The sequence below is a fragment of the Salvelinus alpinus genome, chromosome 8 (assembly GCF_045679555.1).
Source record: "Salvelinus alpinus chromosome 8, SLU_Salpinus.1, whole genome shotgun sequence".
NCBI lineage: Eukaryota > Metazoa > Chordata > Actinopteri > Salmoniformes > Salmonidae > Salvelinus > Salvelinus alpinus.
The window spans coordinates 67,867,252-67,889,634 of NC_092093.1; the positions used below are offsets into that span (position 1 = coordinate 67,867,252).

At 42.7% G+C, this 22,383-nt stretch overlaps 1 protein-coding gene across 5 annotated transcripts in view; it reads right to left on the minus strand.

Moving 5' to 3' along the window:
• LOC139583571 (dnaJ homolog subfamily B member 6-like) overlaps positions 1–22,383 on the minus strand; it is a 75,610-nt gene that overhangs the window by 47,507 nt on the left and 5,720 nt on the right. For 2 of the 5 annotated variants that reach the window (XM_071414802.1, XM_071414798.1), the window contains exon 2: positions 1,304–1,421. In XM_071414802.1, coding sequence (XP_071270903.1) covers positions 1,304–1,368 — 65 coding nt within the window. In that variant the 5' untranslated portion in view covers positions 1,369–1,421. Of the gene's footprint in view, positions 1–1,303; positions 1,422–6,231; positions 6,518–8,917; positions 9,028–9,176; positions 9,272–22,383 lie in introns of those variants that run through there. The other 3 variants (XM_071414801.1, XM_071414800.1, XM_071414799.1) reach the window with 3 other exon arrangements.

Genomic DNA, 22,383 nt, shown 5'->3' on the forward strand with positions numbered 1-22,383 from the left:
TAAGATTTCTCAGAAGAGCTACTGTTTGCAAGCTACTTCAGTTCATTGTGTGACTGACTACCACAGAGGTGTCAACTGTGGTTTTCATTGATCTTATCCAATGGTGGTGTATGCGATCAATAATAATTGAGTTAATAAAAAAGGTCCTATGCTGCTCTTAAATACCTTACTGTGATTGTTTTCAATGAAAATGGTCAAAAAAAAGTCTGGGAGTGGTCTGAGTGGGGAGGGGAAAACTGAAAACTAGCTGTTATTGGTTTGGAACTCTCATATTGGTCTATTGATTTCACCAGGCAGGCCAAAACGCCATCCCACCAAAATAGGTTGGAATTTCAGGCGGTCATTTCAAACAGCTCTGACACTAAAAGGGCATTTTCACAATTTCACAGTATTATTCCAACCTCAGTGTGTAAATACATATAAAACACAGAAAAGAAATCCAGTTTTTGACGGCACTGGAGTTAGAAGTGGGCAGCCCAGTGGTAAGAGTATCAACTGAATCAGAGAGATGTTGTTAAACAATTTACCTAACCTTTTGACCTTTGTCTAGGGTCGTATCTATCTAGTCAAAAGGTCAAATGCAGGACAGTCAGCACTAACAACGAAAGTAAAAACACTGAATTAGTATGACTTCTGATTGTGTTTAAGTTACCACTACTCAGTTCATTTAGTGACTAAGATGGTTGTTTTACCTTGTAGTCAACACTAAAACTGGAAAAATACAGTAGTATAGGGGAGAAACGTTCTTCACAATTGAGTTCGTTTTAAGTTCAGCCAAACCCTAAAAACCAAGCATACCTTAGATTCCACAAGTCTAGCAGCACTAATGGGCAGATCATACTCTCACAATGATAATGCCGTTTTAAAAGTGTCTGTGTGTGTGTGTGTGTCATTCACAACATATTACTGGCATAACAACAATACGCACAACACTCATCAGTTCTCAAATGACAATAGGGAACATTAATCATGAGGATGTGAGTAGGGCTGTGTGTGTGTGTGTGTGTGTGTGTGTGTGTGTGTGTGTGTGTGTGTGTGTGTGTGTGTGTGTGTGTGTGTGTGTGTGTGTGTGTGTGTGTGTGTGTGTGTGTGTGTGTGTGTGTGTGTGTGTGTGTGTGTGTGTGTGACAGCAAGGTTACAAGAAGAGTGAGCAGAGTGGAAACTTTCAAAAGCCTTGCAGTTAGCACTCTGTCAGTTTCTACTCCGTTTCTATAATTAGTCTACTACATCCCATGGAGTGTCACACGTTACTAACATCAACATGCGTGTACAAATAGAGGCCATGCCGGACTGGGGTACTCACGCTTTTTTAATGTCCTCCGCCGACGCGTTTCTCTGGACCCCTAAGATCTGGTAGTATTCTGTCATGGCTGTTTCTCTCTGTGGCTCCTTCTTCTAGTCAGCAGTCTTTAGCCGTCGCTCTGCAGAGGGAGCAAGGCATGGTCTAAAAACAATGTGGAGGAACTCAAGGTGGAGGAAAGCACAGCAAAGTGGGCCCATGACAGATGCAGCCAGGTGTGACAGCTAAGAAACCTCCCCTCTGGCCCAAAAGGGCTAGAAGACGGGGGAGGGACAGGGTATTTCACAGGGTGGCAAAGCTAAACAAAGTAATCAACTGCCCTGAAAATAGAGCCCACTTAAGGGAGAGAAAGCGATGAGCGGCGGACGGGACTTAAGCTAACATTAGCTCTAATATTACATAAAGATGCGGTAGAGTGGATAACCTGCGGCTATAAGTAAGATTGAAAGTTTATTATTGCTTAGGGTAGGACATATTAAGAACTGAAGCCACAGCCATAACGCCCAAGTAACCCCTTTTCATAAGCATGACTTTATATCATAAGCAGCCTGGAGCACCTGGCAAAACATGTCCAGAATCAAATATACTTCCATCCGATACAAGTCTTCCATTTCATCTCTGGTTAATGTGGCCGGTGAGAGGCAACTTTGAAAAGAGAATCAACTCCAGAGTAAGCCGTTGTCTTCCCCTATCAATTTTCAGTGTCAACATCACTCCACCACCACACCATCAACCCTCACTCTCACCCCAGCAACACAATGCAATCTTTATTAATGTATATATTAATTAATAGCCAAATTATAACTCATTTAACATGAACTCAGCAAAAAAAAGAAACGTCCCATTTTCAGGACCCTGTCTTTCAAAGATAATTTGGAAAAATCCAAATAACTTCACAGATCTTCATTGTAAAGGATTAAAACACTGTTTCCCATGCTTGTTCAATGAACCATAAACAATTAATGAACATGCACCTGTGGAACGGTCGTTAAGACACTAACAGCTTACAGACGGTAGGCAATTAAGGTCACAGTTATGAAAACCTAGGACACTAAAGAGGCTGTTCTACTGACTCTGAAAAACACCAAAAGAAAGATGCCCAGGGTCCCCGCTCATCTGCGTGAACGTGCCTTAGGCATGCTGCAAGGAGGTATGAGGACTGCAGATGTGGCCAGGGCAATAAATTGCAATGTCCGTACTGTGAGACGCCTAAAACAGCGCTACAGAGAGACAGGACAGACAGCTGATCATCCTCGCAGTCAACAACTGCCCGAGTTACACCAGGAACGCACAATCCCTCCATCAGTGCTCAGACTGTCCACAATAGGCTGAGAGAGGCTGGACTGAGGGCTTGTAGGCCTGTTGTAAGGCAGGTTCTCACCAGACATCACCGGCAACAACGTCGCCTATGGGCACAGTCCCACCGTCGCTGGACCAAACAGGACTTGCAAAAAGTGCTCTTCACTGACGAGTCACGGTTTTGTCTCACCAGGGGTGATGGTCGGATTTGAGTTTATCGTCGAAGGAATGAGCGTTACACCGAGGCCTGTCCTCTGGAGCGGGATCGATTTGGAGGTGGAGGGTCCGTCGTGGTCTTGGGTGGTGTGTCACAGCATCATCAGACTGAGCTTGTTGTTATTGCAGGCAATCTCAACGCTGTGCATTACAGGGAAGACATCCTCCTCCCTCATGTGGTACCCTTCCTGCAGGCTCATCCTGACATGACCCTTCCAGCATGACAATGCCACCAGCCATACTGCTCGTTCTGTGCATGATTGTGTTCTGCCATGGCCAGCGAAGAGCCCGGATCTCAATTCCATTGAGCACGTCTGGGACCTGTTGGATCGGAGGGTGAGGGCTAGGGCCATTCCTCAAAGAAATGTCTTGAAACTTGCAGGTGCCTTGGTGGAAAAGTGGGGTAACATCTCACAGCAACAACTGAAAAATCTGGTGCAGTCCATGAGGAGGAGATGCACTGCAGTATTTAATGCAGCTGGTGGCCACACCAGATACTGACTGTTACTTTTGATTTTGACCCTCCCCCTTTGTTCAGGGACACATTATTCCGTTTCTGTTAGTAACATGTCAGTTTTTGTATCAGTTGTTGAATCTAATGTTCATACAAATATATACACGTTAAGTTTGCTGAAAATAAATGAAGTAGACAGTGAGAGGACTATAGTATAGTTATAGTTTTTATAGTATAGTTTATCTATTACATCTACTATGAAAATTAATTAAATCCTTTTTAAAACAGGTTGATTCCATAGAAAACTGTGTGTGTGTGTATATATGTGTGTGTCCGCATTCCAAACATGTGAGATTATAGTATCAGACGTGGAGTAGAAGTGATTTTAAATGAAGTGGAACAAATAAACAGAAATAGTTGATGAATTAAAATGCAGACCACATGGAGGTTTTGCCTGGCCTCGACCTGGCAGCTCACACCACAGAAGAGATGGTATTCTGAGCATCTTCTGCGAATTTCACCAACCTGGCAACCTCACAAAGGAGTAGTAGATGGAATCTCACTCGCATAACAGCGCAGATAAGAGATCTTCTAGCGTGTATAGACTAGAGCATACATAATGTATTCCTAGCACGTACAGTACTAAGCAAAAGCTTGGACACACCTATTTATTCAAGGATTTTTCTTTATTTTTACTGTTTTCTACATTGTAGAATAATAGTGAAGACATCAAAACTATGAAATAACACATATGGAGTCACGTAGTAACCAAAAAAGTGTTAAACAAATCAAAATATAATTTATATTCTTCAAAGTAGCCACCCTTTGCCTTGATGACAGCTTTGCACATTCTTGGCATTCTCTCAACCAGCTTCACCTGGAATGCTTTTCCAACAATCTTGAAGGAGTTCCCACATATTCTGAGCACTTGTTGGCTGCTTTTCCTTCACTCTGCGGTCCAACTCATCCCAAACCATCTAAATTCGGTTGAAGTCGGGTGATTTTGGAGGCCAGGTCATCTGATGCAGCACTCCATCACTCTCCTTCTTGGTCAAATAGCCCTTACCCAGCCTGGAGGTGTGCAGGGTCATTGTCCTGTTGAAAAACAAATGATAGTCCCACTAAGCGCAAACCAGTTGGGATGGCATATCACTTCAGAATAGTGTGGTAGCCATGCTGGGTAAGTTTGCCTTGAATTCTAAATAAATCACAGACAGTGTCACCAGCAAAGCACCGCCACACCATCACACCTCCTCCTCCATGCTTCATGGTGGGAACCACACATGCGGAGATCATCCGTTCACATGCTCTGTGTCTCAGAAAGACAAGACGGTTAGAACCAAAAATCTCAAATTTGGACTCATCAGACCAAAGAACAGATTTCCACCGGTCTAATGTCCATTGCTCATGTTTCTTGGCCCAAGCAAGTCTCTTCTTATTATTGGTGTCCTTTAGTGATTTCTTTGCAGTAATTCAACCATGAAGGCCTGATTCCCTCCTCTGAACAGTTGATGTTGGTATGTGTCTGTTACTTGAACTCTGTGAAGCATTTACTTGGGCTGAATTTCTGAGGTGCAGATAACTCTAATGAACAGATCCTCTGCAGCAGAGGTAACTCTTGGTCTTCCTTTCCTGTGGTGGTCCTCATGAGAGCCAGTTTCATCATAGCTCTTGGTGGTTTTTGCGACATCACTTGAAGAAACTTCAAAGTTCTTGACATTTTCCGGATTGACTGTCCGTCGTGTCTTAAAGTAACGACGTACTGTCATTTCTCTTTGCTTATTTGAGCTGTTCTTGCTATAATATGGACTTGGTATTTTACCAAATAGGGCTATCTTCTGTATACCACCCCTACCTTGTCACAACACAACTGATTGGCTCAAACGCACCAAGGAAAGAAATTCCACAAATTAACTTTTAGCAAGGCACACCTGTTAATTGAAATGCATTCCAGGTGACTACCTCATGAAGCTGGTTGAGAGAATGCCAAGAGTGTGCAAAGCTGTCATGAAGGCAAAAGGTGGCTACTTAACACTTGTTTTGATTACTACATGTGTTATTTCATAGTTTTGATGTCTTCACTATTATTCTACAATGTAGAAAATAGTAAAAATAAAGAAAAACCCTTCAATGAGTAGGTGTCCAAACTTTTGACTGGTACTGTATAGACTAGAGCATACAAAATGTATACCTAGTGTTAGAGCTGGGTAATATATCGCCTTTTAAGGTATACTGGTATGAATCCACATATGGTATGGATCCTATAATGATAAATTGCTACAGTGCTATATAAAGGAAAAATTCTACATATTGGACAACTTCAATGTTAGTCAAGTCCTAGTTTGGTTAAATATAAAACAAATCAAAATGGAAAACGCCCATTAAAACCACTTAAAATTATAGGCTGTGTTTATCATGCGTCTCAGAGTAGGAGTGCTGATCTAGGATCCTTTTTTCTTTTAGATCACAATGAATAAGATTACACACACAGAGGGAACCTGATCCTAGGTCAGCACTCCTACTCTAAAATGCTTGATACATACCCCCTGATCTAACAGTAGAGCATGCTGAAGGAGATCCGTCACACAACACAGGAAGAAATCTCCCTGATTTCATTACTGTGGCCTCACATTGTTCAACACCTAATCATTAAGACTAAGTAGGAATCATTATGTGAATAGGGCTGGTATTCCCTGTGTATTTTGAAATCACATACGATGTTTAAAAGAGTATTGATTCATTACAGAGGGAGTGTTGAGAAACAAAAAATATACAAAGAGAGAAAGACAGAGAGAAAGAAAGAAAGAGGGTGAGAAGCAGTGAACAGGACATACAGAGAGAGAGAACGAGAACGAGAACGAGAGAGAGAATACAATACTGCAGTAAAATGGCCAGTCATCAAAATGGCATACGCCCTATTGAGCAAGATCACCACAAAATGTCAATAGCTCAAGGTGCTTACCTACTGGTAGCCATGAGGCTGTTCAGCAGAGACAATGTACTAACAGACAGAGGTATCTTAAATAAGGGTGTTAGGGTCTCTATGCATCCCAATCGAAGTCCCTTAGACAGCAGATCCCAAGGCAGTTAACCCACTGTTGCCCGGTCGCCAAAGACGTGGATGTCGATTAAGGCAGCCCCCCCCGTACCTCTCTGATTCAGAGGGGTTGGGTTAAATGCGGAAGACACATTTCAGTTGAAGGCATTCAGTTGTACAACTGACTAGGTATCCCCCTTTTCCCTTTCCCAATGGTAGATGGACACTGAGCAGTGAGAACAGACCTGAGGCACAGCGCTATGCTCTAGTGTGCCTCCCAAAATGACACCCTACAAGAGCGAGACACCGATGTTTCCAGATTAATCTACGCTGGGAGAAGCTCTGTGCTGTACGATGGCCAGCAAATGATCTTAAAACAAACTTGACATGTCTCCACTAACTGCTCCCGAGTGGCGCAGCGGTCTGAAGCACTGTATCTCAGTGCTAGAGGCGTCACAACAGACCCTGGTTCGATCCTGGGCTGTATCACAACCGGCCGTGATTGGGAGTCCCATAGGGAGGCGCACAATTGGCCCAGCGTCGTCCGGGTTAGGGTCTGGTCGGGGAAGGCCGCCATTGTAATTAAGAATTTGCCTAGTTAAAAATATATATATATGACTACAAAACACCATAGCTGTGTTCAAATACGCATACTGACATACTGTATACTACATACTATTAGTTCATTTTAGTATACTGTAAACTGACAGTATCGTTTCACTTGAGCATACTAGCGCTTTGCCCGTCTACCGTCTAAGTTGATGCTAGTGTAACGGATGTGAAATGGCTAGCTAGATAGCGGTGGTGCGCGCTAATAGCGTTTCAATTGTTTACGTCACTCGCTTTGAGACCTTGAAGTAGTGGTTCCCCTTGCTCTGCAAGGGCCGCGGCCTTTGTGGAGCGATGGGTAACGATGCTTCGTGGGCGACCGTTGTCGATGTGTGCAGAGGGTCCCGGGTCGGGGCGAGGGGACGCCGTAAAGTTATACTGTTACATTGATGCTGTTGACCCGGATCACTGTTTGCTGCGGAAAAGGAGGAGGTCGAAAGGGGGGTGAGTGTAACGGATGTGAAATGGCTAGCTAGTTAGCGGTGGTGCGCGCTAATAGCGTTTCAATCGGTTACGTCACTCGCTTTGAGACCTTGAAGTAGCGGCCTTTGTGGAGCGGTGGGTGACTGTTGTTGATGTGTGCAGAGGGTCCCTGGTTCGCGCGAGGGGACGGACTAAAGTTATACTGTTACACTAGCTTGTTAGCATTACAAATGACTTGACATTTTACGATTTCGGGTGTGTTCGTAAATTCAATCTGGAGTGCCAGAGCGTGCTCTGGGCATTCGTAAATCCAGAGCGTTGTCAGATTGTCTCTTCGTAAATTCAGAGCGTTTCGCTCTCAGAGTGTTCAGAGTGCACACACTGGACACTCTGGCCAAGGAGTAGGGTTGATCCGAGCATTCAACTGCAGTCAAGCACCCAAGTTAACTGGCTAACATTGGCTAGCTACTTCCATAAACAAATGAGAGAACACCTCACTCTGACCATTTTACTCGCCCTACCAGAGCTAGTTAGGCTGTTTTCATGTTATCCAGAGAGTTGGTGACTGACTGTGCTGCTGGCAACAATTGAATTAGGCTTTTTTTTGCCGACGTTTACTGACACCGGCCATATTCAACTGGTGTTGAGCGTTAGTAAATTCATTAGCTATTCTGCGTGAGAGAGCTCTGAAATCGTAGTATATAGCCAGAATTAACAATGTCCATTAAAAACGCACAACGACTATACGACTTAGCTAAGAAATATGAGAATAATCTAGTCAATAAACATTGGGTAGTTAGTTAATATACTGCCTGGCAAATTCGATGTATTAGTAGCCAACTAACATTAAGTAACTAGGCAACATACAGGTAACGTTACATACTGCTTTAATGCTATGTGGTTCGTAAGGATAGCGTAGGTAAAAAATTGTCAGCCAACATAACGTGTAACTTATTTGAAAAGTCATTACATTGCTCAACATATTCTTAACATGTCATAATTAGTTAAAACAATGAATTTTTATCTGCTTTCGTCGGACTTTAGATGCATATTTTCCGTCATTTTCTTCAAATAAGTGAAACCACGCCCATTTTCTGAAGAATTGCATTATGGGCCCTAAAAGTACAGCGATAGTGTCCACTGCTTGTATACTTTGTATTGTGGTGAATTTAGTACGACATCTGGGAACTTTTGGCATACTAACTATATCCATACTCAATTCACGTCACAAAAAGTATGGTTAGTGCGGATAGTATGAGTATTCAAACACAGCTCATGATCCCACTCCACACTAACGATGGGTCAAATCAGCCCTCGTCCTCAACTAAACCTGAAACCGTTGTGCAGCCCATGTTGTCCAAAGATAGACGGACAAAAAGCCACCAACGAAAGTCCTATACATGTTCAAAGCTAATTTAGCCATGTCAACTATATTTATTACTCAACGTCAAACACACATGGGCCCAAGCCCAGATTTAAAACAAAATGATAAAGGAATTATGCTTGTCAAATAATATCTTCTTAACTACACAAACAAACTGATAAACAATTAAATCAACTTTGTAGAGCGATCAGTTACCAGTTCCTCTCGGAGTCCAGTTGTATCCTGTTTGTTTGCTATTAATAGCCTCTGTGCCCTTTTCTGTTCTGTTGTGAGAGTGAGAGAGACATGGCAGACAGACAGATGACGGTTCCTCTCTCAGATGAAGGCTCACACACCACAGGGGTTTAGAATGGGAATTAGTTGTGGACAGCGAAAAGGGCAGGAATATTAAAAAGCAGAAAGTTTGAGGAAGCGTTGATAAACAGTGATAGAAAGATAACGAATCTCTCTTTACCTTCTGTCCCGCTCCCTCGCTCCCTTCCAATAGAACTAAATCATGAATAAGACAGTCATGCTCAAGGCACACATTCACAGCTGAGAGCAGAGCCCTTGTTCATGAAGTGTTTAATCATGGGAATGCGGATATCGGATCCGTGTTGCCTTTTAGATCATATTAAAACCAGATTGCATGGACAGGGAGGACCTGATCGTAGATTAGCACTCCTACTCTGAGACACTTTAAGAAAACGGGGCCCGGACACTGATCCATCCATGATTGGCTCTTTCATTTTCTCCACAATCATCTCAATGTCTTGACCCGAGGCTCCCTCATCCCCCATCATTCCCCTCAGGCAGGTTTGTAATGCTAGCTAATGGATCAGACTACTGTCTGTGCTTGCTTGCGTGCGTGTGTCCGAGCAGTGAATGTAGCTCAATCAATCCCACATTTCTCCTATTTCACAGGGGGTGCACCTACACCTGGTGTCTTTTGATCTGTGGAAGGGGAGGCACAAGCGCTCACGCAAGATTTGGCTCTTGGTTGCCGAGTTTAGGTCAATACTACATTACATCCATGTACTATCAATTGACAAATATATTTTATCCATATATGCAGAACGGCAGCACCACACTGTTGCAGTAAAATCCCAATACAACAAGTGAGTGTAACAAGCTGTTAATGACCTTTATGTTATGAATGCCTATAGGTTATGGATGCCCAGACAGATGGGGCTGGAGAAATGTAACCACTCAAATTCATAGATAGAGCTATCGATGCAAGGACTGACCATACATGATATCAGTGTAAAAAAAAAGCTTATATTCTGTACAGTTTATACAGTGTGTAAACAGGATGAGCAGAATGAATCCAAACAGAGCAGAGCTAGGAGGGAACTACCAAAGACGTTCCATCCTGGTTCCACCACTCACACTAGTCTAACATCTAAACCTCTCCCCCCAGAACCTAAATGGAGCGCTCTTGCAAGATTTGATTCTGGGTTTCCGAGATTAAAACCATTTCTCAGTTCTTTTTTAGTACTGCTGTGCCAAATTACACTTCAAGGTGGAAGCTTATGAAGACAATATTTGATGAAAGCAACTAAAAATATCTTTCATGTGGATTCAGAGAGTACACAAGGGTGCCAAGATATTCAATCTTCCCAGAAGGTTTGATTCAATTGAAAAATTAAAATGTGGTAAAATGAGAACTAATTGTTTGAGTTTGGATGGATACCATGGGGCCAGCATGTCAAAAGAAGGCGTGTGTCCACACGCTCATAAAAATCTGTTTGACTGGATCAACTACAGATTACTATCTAAAGCCCATACTAGTATCAATATCCCCATACATACCCAGTTTGTACAACTAGGGTTGCAAAGGGTCGGAAACTTTCCAGGAAATTTCCAGAAATGTTCCATGGAAAGTTAAGCCTGGGAATTTTGGTAATTTTACTTAAATTCATCAAAAAAGTTAGCATAAAAACAGTGAACCTTTTTTGTGGGATACACATAAGGCAATTCTGGGTCTTGTGGCATATTGTGGTTAAACTATCCCCAATTCAATGGAATTGCAACCCTCTGCATGCACAATGCATTCTTCCATCACATGTGCAGTGCACTCGTCCATCACATGTACAGCTGATTCTCAAGATCTTGCACACTAATGAAATGCTATTGAGCCCACACCACTACTAGACTAAGATTTTTTATTCAACAAGCAGGATGCACAGGATAAACTGAGAACACCCGACAAGGCCGACATCCCCGTTATCGGCAAGAGAAAGAGACGCAGGTACAGAGGACACAGAGCAGAGTGCCTCGTAAGGATCCGGAGAAGTCAATATTACTCACCAATGTACAATCATTGGACAAACTAGACGAGGTACGATCATGAATATCCTACCAACGGGACATGAAAAACTGTAACATCTTATGTGTCACAAAATCGTGGCTGAATGATGACATGGATATTCAGCTAGCAGGATATACGCTGCACTGGCTAGATAGAACAGCACACTCTGGTAAAACGAGCGGGGGGCCGTCTGTGCATATTTGTAAACAACAGCTGGTGCACGAAATCTAAAGAAGTCTCTAGATTTTGCTCGCCTGAAGTAGAGTATCTTATGATAAACTGTAGACCACACTTTTTGCCAAGAGAGTTCTCATCTATACTTTTCGTGGCTGGTTATTTACCACCACAGACGAAAGTTGGCGCTTAAACCGCACTCAGTCAGCTGTATAAGGAAATAAGCAAACAGGAAACCGCTCACCTAGAGGCGGCGCTCCTAGTGGCCGGAGACTTTAATGCAGGGAAACTTAAATCAGTTCTACCTAATTTCTATCAACATGTGAAATGCGCAACCAGAGGGAAATAAATTCTAGATCACCTGTACTCCACACACAGAGACATGTGCAAAGCTCTCCCTCACCCTCCATTTGGTAAATCTGACCACAATTCTATCCTCCTGATTTCTGGTTACAAGCTAAAATTAAAGCAGGAAACACATGTGACTCGGTCTATAAAAAAAGTGGTCAGATGAATCAGATGCCAAACTACAGGACTGTGTGCTATCACAGACTGGAACATGTTCCGAGATTCTTCCGATTGCAATGAGGAGTACACCACATCAGTCACTGGCTTTATCAATAAGTGCATTGAGAAAGTCGTCCCCACAGTGACTGTATGTACATACCCCAACCAGAATCCATGGATTACAGGCAACATTCGCACTGAGCTAAAGGGTAGAGCTGCTGCTTTCAAGGTGCAGGGCTCTAAGCTGGAAGCGTATAAGAAATTCTGCTATGCCCTCCGACGAACCATCAAACAGGCAAAGCACCAATACAGGGCTAAGATTGAATCGTACAACACCGGCTCCAATGCTCGTCTTATGTGGCAGGGCTTGCAAACTATTACAGACTACAAAAGGGACGCACAGCCGTGAGCTGCCCAGTGACACGAGCCTACCAGACGAGCTAAATAACTTCTATGCTCACTTCGAGGCAAGCAACACTGAGGCATGCATGAGAGCATCAGCTGTTCCGGACAACTGTGTGATCACGTTCTACGTAGCCGACGTGAGTAAGACCTTTAAACAGGTCAACATTCACAAGGCCGCGGGGCCAGACGGATTACCAGGACGTGTGCTCCGGGCATGTGCTGACCAACTGGCAGGTGTCTTCACTGACATTTTCAACATGTTCCTGATTGAGTCTGTAATACCAACATGTTTCAAGCAGACCACCATAGTCTCTGTGCCCAAGAACACTAAGGCAACCTGCCTAAATGACTACAGACCTGTAGCACTCACGTCCATAGCCATGAAGTGCTATGAAAGGCTGGTAATGGCTCACATCAACACCATTATCACAGAAACCCTAGACCCACTCCAATTTGCATACCCTCCAAACAGATCCACAGATGATGCAATCTCTATTGCACTCCACACTGCCCTTTCCCACCTGGACAACAGGAACACCAACATGAGAATGCTATTCATTGACTACAGCTCAAAGTTCAACATCATAATACCCTCAAAGCTCATCACTAATTTAAGGATCCTGGGACTAAACACCTCCCTCTGTAACTGGATCCTGGACTTCCTGATGGGCCGCCCCCAGGTGGTGAGGGTAGGTAGCAACACATCTGCCACGCTGATCCTCAACACTGGAGGCCCTCAGGGGTGAGTGCTCAGTCCCCTCCTGTACTCCCTGTTCATCCACGACTGTGTGGCCAGGTACGACTCCAACACCATCATTAAGTTTGCAGACAACAACAGTGGTAGGCCTGATCACTGACAATGACGAAACAGCCTATACGGAGGTGGTCAGAGACCTGGCCAGGTAGTGCCAGAACAACAACCTATCCCTCAATGTAACCAAGACTAAGGAGATAATTGTAGACTACAGGAAAAGGAGGACCGAGCACGCCTCCGTTCTCATCGACGGGGCTGTAGTGGAGCAGGTTAAGAGCTTCAAGTTCCTTGGTGTCCACATCACCAACAAACTAGAATGGTCCAAACACCCCAAGGCGGTCGTGAAGAGGGCACGACCAAGCCTCTTCCCCCTCAGGAGACTAAAAAGATTCAGATCCTTCAGATCCTCGAAAAGTTCTACAGCTGCAACATCGAGAGCATCCTGACTGGTTGCATCACTGCCTGGTACGGCAACTGCTCGGCCTCTGACTGCAAGGCACTACAGAGGGTAGTGCGTACGTCCCAGTACATCACTGGGGCTAAGCTGCCTGCCATCCAGGACCTCTCCACAAGGCGGTGTCAGAGGAAGGCCCTAAAAATTGTTAAAGCCCCCAGTCATAGACTGTTCTCTCTACTACCGCATGGCAAGCGATACCGGAGCACCAAGTCTAGGACCAAAAGGCTTCTCAACAGTTTTTTCCCCCAAGCCATAAGACTCCTGAACAGGTAATCAAATGGCTACCCGGACTATTTACTTTGTGTGCCCCCCCCCCCCCCCCCCTCTCTCCTCTCTTTTACGCTGCAGCTACTCTGTTTGTCATATATACATAGTCACTTTCACTATACATTCATGTACATACTACTTCAATTAGCCCGATTAACCGGTGCCCCCTGCACATTGACTACCTGGACCATCTGCATTGGGTTGGCGGGTGGTGGGTGGCGGGACACCTCTTTTACGCTACTGCTACTCTCTGTTCATCATATATGCATAGTCACTGTAACCATACCTACATGTACATATTACTTCAATTAGCTCAACTAACCGGTGTTTGTATATAGCCTCACTACTGTATATAGTCTCGCTACTGTATATAGCCTCACTACTGTATATAGCCTCACTACTGTTATTATTCACTGTCTTTTTACTGTTGTTTTTTTATTTCCTTACTTCCTCTATTGTTCACGTAATACCTATTTTTTACTTAAAAAGTGTACTGTTGGTTAGGGCCTGTAATTAAGCATTTCGCTGTAAGGTCTACCTACACCTGTTGGTGCACGTGTTGGTGCACCTGGCGCACGTGACAAATAAACTTTGATTCGTTGTTGTTTTTACTCATTTTTGCCTAATCTTTACAGGACCTAATGTAGAAGGAAAACCTGTGTACATTTGCAAATACTGTGCCAAATCATATGTGAAGAATGCAACAAAGATGCAGAATCATCTGTCCAAGTTCATAAAGTTCCCTCAGCGCTCACAACAAGCAACCTCTGACAAAAGTCCCTCTACATCTATTCGAGGTGAAAATGATGAATCAGACACCTTATCGATAGCAGCAGCTCATTGTCCTCCTGGAACAAAAAAACTCCTGGAGTTTTTTTGACTCAATGGAGGAACGTAGTCAGAGAAATGCTGAAGAATGTCTTGCTCGAGCTGTGTATGCAACTGGTTCACCTCTGATGCTCAATGGCAATGTGTATTGGAAGAGATTTCTGAATGTTCTTCACCCAGCATGCACCCCTCCAACCAGACATGCTTTATCTACTCATTTGCTGGATGCAGAGTTCAACAGAGTTCAAGTGAAGGTCAAGCAAATCATAGAGAAAGCAGACTGTATTGCAATCATCTCTGATGGGTGGTCGAATGTTCGAGGGCTACATCATCTCCACTAGAAGTCGACCGATTATGATTTTTCAACGCCGATACCAATTTTTGGAGGACCAAAAAAAGCCAATACCGATTAAAATCGTTCAATTTTTATATATGTAATAATGACAATTACAACAATACTGAATGAACACTGAACACTTATTTTAACTTAATATAATACATAAATAAAATCAATGTAGTCTCAAATAAATAATGAAACATGTTCAATTTGGTTTAAATAATGCAAAAACAGTGTGTTGGAGAAGAAAGTAAAAGTGCAATATGTGCCATGTAAAAAAGCTAACGTTTATGTTCCTTGCCCAGAACAAGAGAACATATGAAAGCTGGTGGTTACTTTTAACCTGCCTGGGTCGCCAACAGCCAATGAAATTGCAGGCGCAAAATTCAATCAACAGAAATCTTATAATTAAAATTTCTCAAACATACAAGTATTAGACACCATTTTAGGTGAAAGCAGAACATATCATTATGTTAGATCAGCAACTAGTCACAGAAAGCATACAGCCATTTTCCAACCAAAGAGAGGAGTCACAAAAAGCAGAAATATAGATAAAATTAATCACTAACCTTTGATATTCTTCATCAGATGACACTCCCGGGACAACATGTTACACAATACATGTATGTTTTGTTCGATCAAGTTCATATTTATATCCAAAAACCTCAGTTTACATTTGGCTTTGCCTCCAAACATCCCGTGAACTTGCACAGAGCCACATCAATTTACAGAAATACTCATAATAAACATTGATAAAAGATACAAGTGTTATTCACAGAATTAAAAATATACTTCTCCTTAATGCAACCGCTGTGTCAGATTTCAAAAAAACTTTACGGAAAAAGCTAACCATGCAATAATCTGAGTACGGCGCTCAGACAACAAATCAAGCCAAACAAATATCCGCCATGTTGGAGTCAACAGAAGTCAGAAATAGCATTATAAATATTCACTTACCTTTGATGATCTTCATCAGAATGCACTCCTAGGAATCCCAGTTCCACAATAAATGTTTGATTTGTTCGATAAAGTTCATCTTTATGTCCAAATACCTCCCTTTTGTTCGCGCGTTTAGCCCAGTAATCCAAATTCATGACGCGCGATCACTAGGTGCAGACAAAAAGTCAAAAAGTTCCGTTACAGTCCGTAGAAACATGTCAAACGAAGTATAGAATCAATCTTTAGGATGTTTTTAACATAAATCTTTAATAATGTTCCAACCGGAGAATTCCTTTGTCTTCAGAAATGCAATGGAACTCAAGCTAACTCTCACGTGAACACACATGGTCAGCTCATGGCACTCTGGGAGAGACCTTACTCAATCCCCTCTCATTCGCCCCCACTTCACAGTAGAAGCATCAAACAAGGTTCTAAAGACTGTTGACATCTAATGGAAGCCTTAGGAAGTGCAATATGACCCCATAGACACTGTGTATTCGATAGGCCAAGAGTTGAAAAACTACAAACCTCAGATTTCCCACTTCCTGGTTGGATTTTTCTCAGGTTTTCGCCTGCCATATGAGTTCTGTTATACTCACAGACATCATTCAAACAGTTTTAGAAACTTCAGAGTGTTTTCTATTCAAATCTACTAATAATGTGCATATATTAGCAATTGGGACTGAGTAGCAGGCAGTTTACTCTGGGCACGCTTTTCATCCAAACGTGAAAATGCTGCCCCCTATCCCAAACAAGTTAACGTGAGTCTTCAATATTCCCAGTTAAGAAGTTGTAGGTTGTCATTATTATCGGCATTATGACGCGTCAACTATTTCTCACTATACCATTTGTATTTCATATACCTTTGACTATTGGATGTTCTTATTGGCACTTCAGTATTGCCAGCCTAATCTCGGGAGTTGATAGGCTTGAAGTCATAAACAGCGCTGTGCAACAATCATTACTAAGAGCTGCTGGCAAACGCAGTAAAGTGCTGTTTGAATGAATACTTACGAGCCTGCTGCTGCCTACCACCGCTCAGTCTGACTGCTCTATCAAATCATAGACTTAATTATAATATAATAAACACAGAAATACGAGCCTTTGGTCATTTATATGGTCAAATCTGGAAACTATCATTTTGAAAACAAAATGTTTCTTTCAGTGAACCGTTACGTATTTTATTGAACGAGTGGCAACCCTAAGTCTAAATATTGCTGTTAAATTGCACGACCTTCAATGTTATGTCTTAACTGTGTAAAATTCTGGCAAATGAATTACGATCTTTGTTAGGGAGAAATGGTCTTCACACAGTTTGCAATGAGCCAGGTGGCCCAAACTGCTGCAAATACCCTGACTCTGCGTGCACTGAACGCAAGAGAAGTGAAAATTTCTCTAGTTAATATTGCCTGCTAACATGCATGTCTTTTAACTAAATATGCAGGTTTAAAAAATATATACTTTTGTGTATTGATTTTAACTAAAGCATTGATGTTTATGGTTAGGCACATCTGTGCAACGATTGTGCTTTTTTTGCGAATGCGCTTTTCTTGAATCATCACCCGCTTGGTGAAGTAGGCTGTAATTCGATGATAAATTAACAGGCACCGCATTGATTATATGCAACGCAGGACAAGCTAGTTAACCTAGTAATATCATCAACCATGTGTGGTCAACTAGTGATTATGTGAAGATTGATTGTTTTTTGCTAGCTAGCACTGTTTTAATGCTAGCTAGCAACTTACCTTGGCTCCATGTCCTTTTGATGCTGCATTCAGGTAACAGGTGGTCAGCCTGCCACGCAGTCTCCTCGTGGATTGCAATGTAATCGGCCAAAATCGGCATCCAAAAAGGCAGATTACCGATTGTTATGAAAACTTGAAATGCCGATTAATCGGTAGACCTCTAATCTCCACCCCTCAACCAGTATTCTACAAGAGCACAGACACAAGGGACAACAGACACACCGGTCTCTACATTGCAGATGAGCTGAAGGCAGTCAATGACCTTGAACCACAGAAGGTATTTGCATTAGTGACAGACAATGCTGCGAACATGAAGGCAGCTTGGTCTAATGTGGGAGGAGTCCTACCCTCACATCACACCCAATCTGCTCCTCAAGGACATCAAGGCACTGAAAACAATTGATACACTACAAGAGAGTCAAGGAAATGGTTAGGAATGTGATGGGTCATCAAGTTATAGCAACAATCTACCTCACTAAGCAAAGTGAGAAGAATAAGAGCACCACATTGAAGCACCCCAGCAACACCCGTTGGGGGTGGTGTTGTCATCATGTTTGACAGTCTCCTGGAGGGGAAGGAGTCTCTCCAAGATATGGCCATATCACAGTCTGCCGATATGGACAGCCCCATCAAGAGGATCCTCCTGGATGATGTATTTTGGAAGAGAGTGGTAAGCAGCCTGAAACTCCTGAATCCTATAGCAGTAGCCATTGCACGGATTGAGGGAGACAATGCCATCCTGTCTGATGTTCAGACTCAGCTTGCAGGTGTAAGAGAAAAGATCTATACTGCCCTGCCCACTTCACTGTTGCTCCAAGCAGAGGAAACTGCAGTTCTGAAATACATCAAAAAGCGTGAAGACTTCTGCCTGAAGCCCATACACGCCGCAATGTAACGTAAACTCAATCACTTTTGTACATCGCCTTGGTCCATACAATTGACCTTATTTTAGTGCCCAAAAAACGTAATACAGTGATCCCTCGCCACTTCGCGGTTCACTTATCGCGGATTCGCTATTTCGCGGATTTTCATAATGCAATTATTTTTTTTTTTTGGTGCATTGTGCTCTGCATTCTGATTCGCTAAAAACTCACTCCCGCTTCTTGTATCAAAACATGCTACGAATTGTGCTATCATTTTGTCGTCTCGTGCAGTTATGTGTACGTACATAAAACAGCTTGGCAAATTTACATTAAGTTGGCCAAATTATCTTGTAATTTCGAACATCTCCTAAACCCATAATGTCGACGAAACGGCCTACACGTGAGTCACTGTATTTGTATACATGTAATAGTTGCTAATTGTAAAAAAAAAAAAAGTTTTCTATTTCGCGGATTTCACTTATCGCGGGTCATTTTCGGAACGTAACCCCCGCGATAAACGAGGGATTACTGTACTTCCAGATCAACTGTAATGTCAATACCATTGTAAAGCACAATTTCTCCCCTTTCCAACAAATTCCATTACGAGACCTTCATGATGCCCATCTCTGCATGATTCAAGAAGGCAATGAGCTCCGTCGGGTCTTTTTAAAAATGGCGGGTGGGGAAGCGAAACTAATGCATGATAGTGAGAAGGACAGATGTCGTGTGGGAAAACTGCTTTTTTTCACTTGATCTGTCCAACTTATCACCTCATCGCCTCTAAAATGTAAATAAAACACGATAAAAAGTTTATATAATGTGTCACCTATTTGAAGGTTTGTGTCGAATTTGAATCGGGTTTTTAGGGCGGTGCTAAAGTGATCTTCAGAAGTAAACAGCGGCTTTGAGAGTCATGATCGCATGCTGTGATGATGCAAAAAATGACTAGGTATCTCCCCCTTACCCCCGTCACTGTCCCTTTCTTGTTTTTAAACGATGAGAGAAGTGCTACACCTGGTGTAGAGAGATTGTAAGACAGAAATAGTTGCTTTATGCATGCTGTACGTTACCGCATGACACGTCATGATGTAACAGTGGGTCTGTTTTTTCAACTTTTCTCCAATACTATAGAGCCATTACCATGTCGATCAACGCTTGAATAGAAACGTAGTTCACTCCCCAGATTTTGAAGTCAACACAGTCGCTACAGTCCCATTAGTTTTCTTTGCAGCCTCGTTTGAATGTCACGGTTGCGCACATTTGTACGGAATGGGGTGAGTTTACGTTACATGTTGGACCCCAAGTATGCTGGCAAGAGCATCCTATCTGGTGCAGAGATGAACAGGGCCTATGGTGTCATCAATCAAATTTATTTACAAAGCCCTTCTTACATCAGCTGATATCACAAAGTTCTGTACAGAAACCCAGCCTAAAACCCCAAACAGCAAGCAATGCAAATGTAGAAGCACGGTGGATAGGAAAAACTCCCTAGAAAGGCCAGAACCTAGGAAGAAACCTAGAGAGGAACCAGGCTCTGAGGGGTGGCCAGTCCTCTTCTGGCTGTGCCGTGTGGAGATTATAACAGAACATGGCCAAGATGTTCAAACGTTCATAGATGACCAGCAGGGTCAAATAATAATAAATCAGTGGTCGTAGAGGGTGCAACAGGTCAGCACCTCAGGAGTAAATGTCAGTTGGCTTTTCATAGCCGATCATTCAAGGTGGTCATCACTATCGTGTCTCACCACCTTGGCCTGGATGAGGGCAAGGTTCTTGGCAGTCTGGTGAAGTACACTTCCAAGCAAGGGCTTTGGGATGGAGATGCAATGTGGCAGTCATGCCAACATATCTCATCAGCCACCTGGTGGAAGGGACTTCGTGGATCTGAGGCTGTTTCCCCTTTTGCCTCCATCATCCTGCAAATCCCACCAACATCAGCCACCTCAGAGCGCAACTGGTTCTTGTTTGGGAACACACACACACCAAAGCACACAACAGGCTGACCAATACAAGGGTTGAACAATTAGAGCAGACAACAAGCCATCCTCAGCAAGGTTGGAAAGTGACAGTGAAGATGAGGCTTCAGAGTCTGATGTTCAAAAGGTGGACATTGAGGAGGTCCAGGGAGAAGACATGGAAGTCTGAGAGGAAGACAACCAAAGCTTTAGTTTCTATACTATCATTTTACAGATGTATGTTTTTGGAGATGCGATGGATCATTGAGGATCATTCAACATTCCCTTTCTTTTGTTGTTCAGTGAAATCATCCCATGTGAAGAGTCAACTCATTTAATTAAAGTTCAATTCATAACTAAATTATGATTTTTTTTTCATTTGGAAGGATTTAATAATTTGCAATTATGTCTACTTATGATAAGGCAAAAGGTTTATGTTTGTCTCCATATGATATGGTAAATATATCCAATGCAAAAAACATCTACATTTAAATGGCATTAATATGCATATATTTCCATTAATTCCCCTATATTCCCGTTAATTCCCATATATTTCCACGGGAAGTTTCCACCTCTGAATATTCCCCAAAATGTGCAACCCTTTGTACAACACACTTGACAAAGCAGTGATTGAACAGAGTTTGTCTGCACAAAAAATGTTTACACAACTGTATGCATCACAAGAACATCAGTTGTATCATAACCATTGTGATGTCAAATGCGTTGTACATCGGTTATACAACCCGAGCGTACAGGGTCAGTGTGAAAAAGTCTAACCTCATCAGTAATGCCCAATCAGTAAATGCCTAATCAGTAAACGAGAGGTAGTAGAAGTAGGCTACTGGAACAGTTCCCATTGCTCAGGGCAAGTTCTAAAATATGACTCACGTCTTTGCCAGCTAGTGAAAACAGAATTAGAGGGAACAGAGCGAAGTAAGCCAGCCAACAGAATTAGGGAGGAGTACTATCATTAGCTCTTCCTAAGAACTCTTTGCCTACCTCTGTGTAAAATGCAGGTGAAATAAGCCTAGCGAACTTGTTTTAGATTCCCATTAGTCTGGGATGGTAAGCGTTGGGTCTAGTAGTGTGGGGGATGCAAAAAACTACACATCAGACATTTTAGTTAATTCATGCATAACTTCTGTATGTAGGCTGCATGTAAGAACTGATTTTTATAACTGGCATCTAGTGAGAATGTGGTTTCTGTGACATAGGGAACAAAACATAGTGTGTTAAATGCCCAGATTAGTGGCAGCATGCTGTAAAGTCATTGTGAGCCCACTAGAATTCAGGCATCCTCATGGACTCCTGTCCTGTGCTGGTCAGAGGTGGTGGCCCTCTCGTGTCACTGGTTCCCTTTTAAAAAGAGGCGTTTGGGGTTGTTACATCCATTTCTGGACTTGATTCTTGAAGAATTTAACTTATAAATGCCTTATGAGCTTAGTTCAACTGTCTTACCCCTTCAGAATGCTAAATATAAAACTTGTTTTACTCCATTGTTATTAAACACTAGATGGTTAAATAAAAATTGTTAAAATGGTCATTTTGATCTCATGGATGGTCAGTCCTTGCATCCATAGCTCCAGAGCCGGCCCGCCCATTAGGCAGGATTAGGCGGCCGCATAAGGCATCAGATTGACGAGTACGGCATTTTCCGAGCTAAACTGACGAAAATGCAGATCCAACAACACATCACATGATTCTGCCCAAAAACTATTTATCTCATCCAGTGGCATGAGCTATTTAGGTGAGCGCTGATGCCGCCCCCTGATAAGCAGTGCCCACCTTGCCAAAGTCAGGGGCGCTAAATATTTAGCTTGTTGATGCCCAGCGAGCCTCTCCAGGGTAGTGTTGAAGAGACAACGCTGCGGCGCTACACCAACATTACGTCAAAAAAGTATCTAACATAAATCATATAGCCTATGTTAGAAAGACTGCCATTTTCTGTAGCCTACAGGCTGGAGATCAAATTTATGACAATGTCATGAGACATTGATCTACGTTGATCTACGTGCGTGTGTGTGAGTGGAGTGGGATTTTTGTAGCAGTGGACACTTTTTGGTAACATGATATCCTTGCCGGTCCAACTCACAAAAAAACTCCTCGCTTGGTGAGCAAAAAAATAAATTAAATAAAAATA